This window comes from Psammomys obesus, unplaced genomic scaffold, assembly GCF_907164565.1.
Source record: "Psammomys obesus unplaced genomic scaffold, mPsaObe1.curated_primary_1811, whole genome shotgun sequence".
Taxonomy (NCBI): Eukaryota; Metazoa; Chordata; class Mammalia; order Rodentia; family Muridae; genus Psammomys; species Psammomys obesus.
Window position 1 is genome coordinate 25678005 of NW_026596034.1, and position 6201 is coordinate 25684205.

The 6201-nt window shown below is 46.5% G+C and overlaps 1 protein-coding gene across 1 annotated transcript in view; it reads left to right on the plus strand.

The window, feature by feature from the left end:
• The window catches only part of Pkd1l3 (polycystin 1 like 3, transient receptor potential channel interacting), a 52295-nt gene that overhangs the window by 34259 nt on the left and 11835 nt on the right, over positions 1–6201 (plus strand). The window contains exons 22-25 of the mRNA XM_055621517.1: positions 84–318; positions 1089–1188; positions 2943–3080; positions 4014–4199. Coding sequence (XP_055477492.1) covers positions 84–318; positions 1089–1188; positions 2943–3080; positions 4014–4199 — 659 coding nt within the window. The remainder of the gene's footprint in view (positions 1–83; positions 319–1088; positions 1189–2942; positions 3081–4013; positions 4200–6201) is intronic.

The following is a 6201-nucleotide window of genomic DNA, read 5'->3' on the forward strand; positions in this document are numbered from 1 at the left end:
TGGGTTCCTGTCGATACCGGTGAACTTCCTGAGCCTCTCCTGGTGTCAGGCGGGAGATGGATTCTTCAACTTCTATTCTCCAGGCCCTCAACCAGTTTCCCCATCTTAAACTTGGAAGAAGGGAAGAAGCCCGTGTCTTTTTGCCTGTTCAGATGGTTGCGGTACAGCTACTGGCTCCTTCCAGGCATCGTCAGCCTGGCTTCGGCATTTTTCATAACACTTTACAGCTTGGAGCTGAACAAAGACCAAGCCACCAGCTGGGTTATTTCCATGATGCTATCAGTGCTTCAAGACATCTTCATCAGCCAGCCAATAAAGGTATGCGGGAATGGCGCAGACCATCACAGTGTCTTGACAACTAGAAAATAAGTCAACAGGCAGAGTGATATCTGTTGGACACACGTATGTGAAGTTAACAACAGAAAATAACTAGCTGTGGGAATGGTTAAAGATGAGGACAGGTTTTTTTTTTTTAATTTGTATTTGATGTGCATTGATGTTTTGCCTGCATGTATGTCTGTGTGAGGGTATCAGATCTTGGAATTACAGACAGTTATGAGCTGCCGTGTGGGTGCTGAGAACTGAACCTGGGAATTGAAGAGCAGTAAGTGCTCTTATCCTCTGAGTCATCTCTCCAGACCTAAAGTTAATTTTGTTTGTTTGTTTGTTTTGAGACAGGGTTTCTCTGTGTACCCTTGGCTGTCCCAGAACTCACTCTGTAGAACAAGCTGGACTCAAACTCACAGAGATCTGCCTGCCTCTGCCTCCCCAAGTGCTGGGGTTAAATGCATGTGCCACCACACCTGGCAAGTTTTACAATTTCTTAACATGCAAATACCCACACAAGGGGCTGGTCAGGTCCCTCAGCAGCTTAGGAAGCTGAGTTTGATCCTGGGACTCTACATGGTGGAAAGAACTGACTCAGAAGTTATCCTGAGCTCCACCTGGGTGTCCTGACTGTAAGATTATGGAAATGTGTAAATAAATAGAACAAGCTGTCAGTCCCCACCCTCGCTTGGATGTATGACATCATCCTCTGGGACCTCCAACACCTGCTCTTGGAGTGCCTGAGTGATTCTTGTCCCCAGGTGATCTTCCTCACGTTCCTGATCTCACTGATGGCGAACCAGATACCGTGGCTGAACAGAGACCAGGATCAGCATGCCAAGAGAATTGTAGCACTTTGGGGTAATTCAAATAATTCCAGCTACTGTTTAATTTTACAAAGAGCAGACCTGCCTTCCAAGACAAATGTACTGTGCAGTATAGTTCGCAGGAGAGTGCCTGCTGGAGGAGGCCCGAGTATGTGATTCCCAGCACTCAGATTCCGACTCCTCTGCGAAGGCATCTCCAGCTTTCTTTGGGGGAAGTTTTGATTATTTTCCAGCGATTGCATGGCACGTGTACATGTGTGCTGGTCACGTTTTTGTTTTGTTCTGTTTTTGGTTTTTTGTTGTTTTTTTGTTGTTGTTGTTGTTGTTGTTTCTTGGTTTTGTTTGTTTGACACACGGTTTCTTGTGTAGCCTTGGCTGTCCTGGACTTGCCTTATAGACCAGGCTGGCCTTGAACTCACAGAGATCAGCCTACCTCTGCCTCCCAGAGTGCTGGGATTACAGGTGTGCGAGTCTGCACTGGCTTGGTGATGTTTCTTTAATTTCCTCCCCTTTTTGTCTCTTTTCCAACCCTATCTCTCACCTTGCCTTTTGCTTATAAATCTCTCCGTTCTTCTACTCAGTCTTTAGACCAGACCATCGTCACCTCCTGGATTCCTCAGAAATGTTCAGTGTTGGGCCTTGTCCCAGAATGTGCATTGACTAGAAGCCCAGATGATTTCTACTCAGGTTAAACTTGAGACCAATGTTCCCAATGGGTCCTCCACTGATCAGAAGCCCTGGTCTCTAGTCTAAGATAGATGCACACAGCATGTTTATGCTTGTTGAATCTAATTTTTAAAATGAAAGGGCTAGGGACAAACTCAGTGGCAGAGCCCTTGTCTGATTGCCTGAGTCACCGCACTGGATTTCCAGCACTGAAAGAATCCTTATTGCTGGGCTGTGGTGGTGCATGTCTGTGATCTGAGCATCTGGGAGGCTGAGGCAGAGATCATGAATGTGTGAGCCAGCCTGGACTATGTTTTGGACAACAGATACAATGCTAACCGGGTTTTTGTGTCAACTTGGCACAAGCTTAGAGTCATCAGAGATGGGGAGCCTCAATGAGAAAATGTTTTCATGAGATCCAGCTGTAAGGCATTTCTCAATTAGAGATCAATGGGAGAGGGCCCAGCCCATTATGGTCATGGATTCTATAAGAAGGATTGGGCAAGCCATGTGGAGCAAGCCAGTAAGCAGCACCCCTCCATGGCCTCTGCATCAGCTCCTGCCTCCAGGTTCTATCCTGTTTGAGTTCCTGTTCTGACTTCCATCAGTGATGGACTATGATGCAGAAGTATAAGCTGAGTAAACCCTTTCCTCCCCAACTTGCTTTTTGGTCATGGTGTTTTGTTGTAACACAAGCCCTAACTAAGACAAATTAGTACCCCTATAGTGGGGTATTGCTGTGACAGACCTGACCATATGTTTTGGGGAAGACTGAGGAAGGACTTTGGAACTTTGGGCTAGAAAAACAGTTGAGTGTTGAGAGCTCAGCAAAATTTGGGTTACAGACCAGACAGTTGTGAGCTTCCATGTGGGTGCTGGTCATTGAACCAGAGTCCTCTAGAAGAACAGTGCTCTTAACGGCTGAGCCATCTCTCCAGCCCCCCCCCCCCCCATGGATTGGAATTTTAAGAAGAAAAATTCAGGCCTTTTTCCATAGAGAAGGAGGTGCTGCTTAGACATCCTTTCCTCTGCTCCTCCAATGCTGGACAGGAAATGCTCATGTTAGGAGCTCAACAAACGGTTAACCATCATTTGCTTAGCCTGTATTTCAATATCTGACAGCGAAGCGCTCTTCACCGGCTCCCGGTCTGAGAGACAAGAACAATCCCGTCTATATTGCCCCAGCAATGACCACCCCAGCCAAGCAGCCCAAGAGAGGCTGGAAGAAGCCGCTCGTCAGGATGACTGGCAGCACTCTGGGTATGAATGGTAGTGGCAGCATGCACCTCTGTAGCACACTGTCTGGGGGGGGGGAGGGCAGCGGGAAATAAGATGGCAAACAGGGAAGGGCGGAAAAGTGCCTTTTAAAATGAAATTTGGAATTCCAGCTCTTCGGCTCATGTGACCGATGGAAAGACCCCTGGGGTCTTCGGGGTTTCACTGAGGTGGAAGTCAGGGACTCCACCTGCAGAGTGGAAACAATATCCAATTTACATATTTGCCGGATTGGGGGAAGATGAAATTGCTTTGGAAATTGGTTCTTCTATGTGCTGAGTGACTAAATTAGCATATTTGCTATCCTACTGGATTCCCTGGACCAAATTCTGTTTTGTTTTGTTTTTTATCCCTTTTATGAATTTAATCAAGATGAGCCAGAATGCAAAAGAGCACTTAGCTCCAAGAATCAAAATACAATACTTTTTTAAATACAATATTTTAATGGGGGGGGGGTATGTATCTTGAGTTAAATTTCTGACTGTTGGCAGGATGATTCTGGAAAAGAAATATATATGTATACACAAATATATGCATATGTTCCTGTGTATAGAGATGAATGTATATATTACTCTGTGTGTGTGTGTTGCACATATTGGGTTGAACTATTTTAAAATGCCCATTTGACTATATATATATATATATATAGTTTTGATTGGTTGTTTGGTTGTCTTGGTTTAGCTTGGCTTGGTTTTCTGGAGGCAGAGTCTCACTGTGTGGTTTGGCTTTCCTGGAACTTACCACGTAGACCAGGTTGGCCTCGAACTCACAGAGATCCTCCTGCCTAAAGTACACACACACTGCCCAGCTCCATTTTGACTCTCTGACCTGCAAATGTCTAAGCATAAGAAAAAATGAAAAGTATTTAGAGTTCTAAGATAACTACTTGAATGGTTTTCTTCTGTTGTTGGAAACCAGTGCAAATCCTCTTCCTGACCCTGCTGATGACTTCTGTCTACTCTGCGAAGGACTACAATCGATTTTTCCTCCATCAAGCTCTCTGGAAGAGGTTCTCTCACCGACTCTCAGAAATCAAACTTGTGGAGGATTTCTACCCCTGGGCCAACCGCACCCTCCTTCCTAACCTGTATGGGGATTACAGAGGTAAGGACAGTTCTGGGGCAGAAGGGAGGTGAGTTAGCCCTTCTGAAACTCCTACTGCTACCCATGGAAAACTAGAGAAAGGTCATCTGGCTTCTTGCTATGGCAGCTTCTCTGTGGACATTGGAGTCCCTGGGGTCCATCCAAGAAGGTCAGTTAGTGACTGGTGGTGACCCGTGGCATCTGGTTCCTGCTGGTTCACAGGCCACAGGGATGAGCACTGATTATCTTAGAGCGTTAAAAAGGAACTGCAGGGGCCATACACTGAGCCATACACTGAGCCCAGGAATGTGGTCTGATGAAAATGGTCTTTTCCTGGCACGGGCTTTTGGCCACCTGCGCCACTTTCCCCAGCTCTCTGACTTGACTGTGTGTATCTAACTTTTCGGTGTTTGCCCAGTTTAGTCCCCCAAACATGCATTGAATATCTACAGTCTTCAGGGACCCTTCCTAGAAGCCGATTTTAAAAAATGCCTTGAATCCCAGCACTCAGGGAGGCAGAGGCAGGTGGATCTCTGTGAGCTGGAGTCCAGCCTGGTCTACAAAGCAAGTCCAGGGTAGCCAGGGCTACACAGAGAAACCCTGTCTAGAAAAACCAAAACAACAACAAAAGGTCATCATGGGATCAGTGTCCTCAAAGAACCTCACCGAAAGAGACATTGCCAGGCTTTGCCACGCAGCGTGTGCCTATGGCTAATGTTTTCTCCCCTCAAGGACACTTCTTGTTCAGTGTCGTTTTGGTTTTTGCCATTTAGCCAGCTTTGCCAGGGCAAAGACATCTGTGTTCTGCTGAGTAGGCTGAGTCCTGGGAATCATTACTCCCGTTCACCTCAGGGTTGGTGGCTTCCTGGTGTTTCTGAAGAGAATCTGAAGGATGTGTTCATCTTAGTGTCATCATCTTTCAGTTTCCTGAGAGTGCACTTGGTGCGTGAGCTGTTCTGACAGGAGGCGACTCCTACGCACTGTGTGGTGGGGTTTGGTTTTTTTGTTTTGTTTTGTTTTTAGTACAGTTTTGGATGATAACAGTTTTAGGTTCAGGGAACATTCCATTTGTAATAAATAAGTCAGCGATAAATATGCTATTGACAAAATGATTAGAACCTGAGATGGCAGAAGCTGAGGGCATGGCAGGGCTAGCCTCCTCTTGGACTCCTTGGCTGCCCATGGCACCACAGTGTAAAGGAGGCTGCGGGCCTGACCATGCAGGCTAATGCCCACTTAGCAGCGTGTGATCCTGGGTAGATTTCTCCGCCTTTGCTGCCCTGGTTTCCACTATTCATTGAGAAGAGTCTTTGGCCCTGCCCTGTATGAAGCTCTGAGTGCTCAGAACAGTGCCTGGCACACCTTACCTACCGACAGAGTAATTGCTGACTGTCAGGAGCCGGGAAATGGAGCTTTGCTTTCGAGCTACAGAGCTGAAAGCTTTGCTTTCGAGCTACCCATATGGACACTGACAGATACAGCAGACCTCAGGATGAAGACAAGCATCCACGGGTGGTGTTTAAAAACCTGGCATTCGGGAGGGAGAGGTGGGATCCTGAATTTGAGGCCATCCTAGGCTACAATCCAAGACTTTGTTTTAAAAAGAAATCCAGTCAAGCAAGGAGAGGTTGAAAAGCAGTTAAAACTGACACTGACATGATTAACCTACTGCAGTCTTGATGTTTTCAAAATTGCTACAGCCCAGTCTCATCAGTTCAATTCTTTCCCTGAAGCGACTAGCCTTTGGGAGAACAGTCAAAAACTAAGCCTGCATAGATGTTCAAGGAATAGATTCTTGGAGGGTCCTCAGAGTTGTGGCCATATAAAAAAGCCAGCTGAGCTGGGCACGGTGGCGCACACCTGTAATCCCAGCACTTGGGGAGGCAGAGGCAGGCGGACCTCTGTGAGTTCAAGGCCAGCCTGGTCTAGAGTCCAGGACAGCCAAGGCTACACAGAGAAACCCTGTCTAGATAGATAGATAGATAGATAGATAGATAGATAGATAGATAGATAGATAGATAGA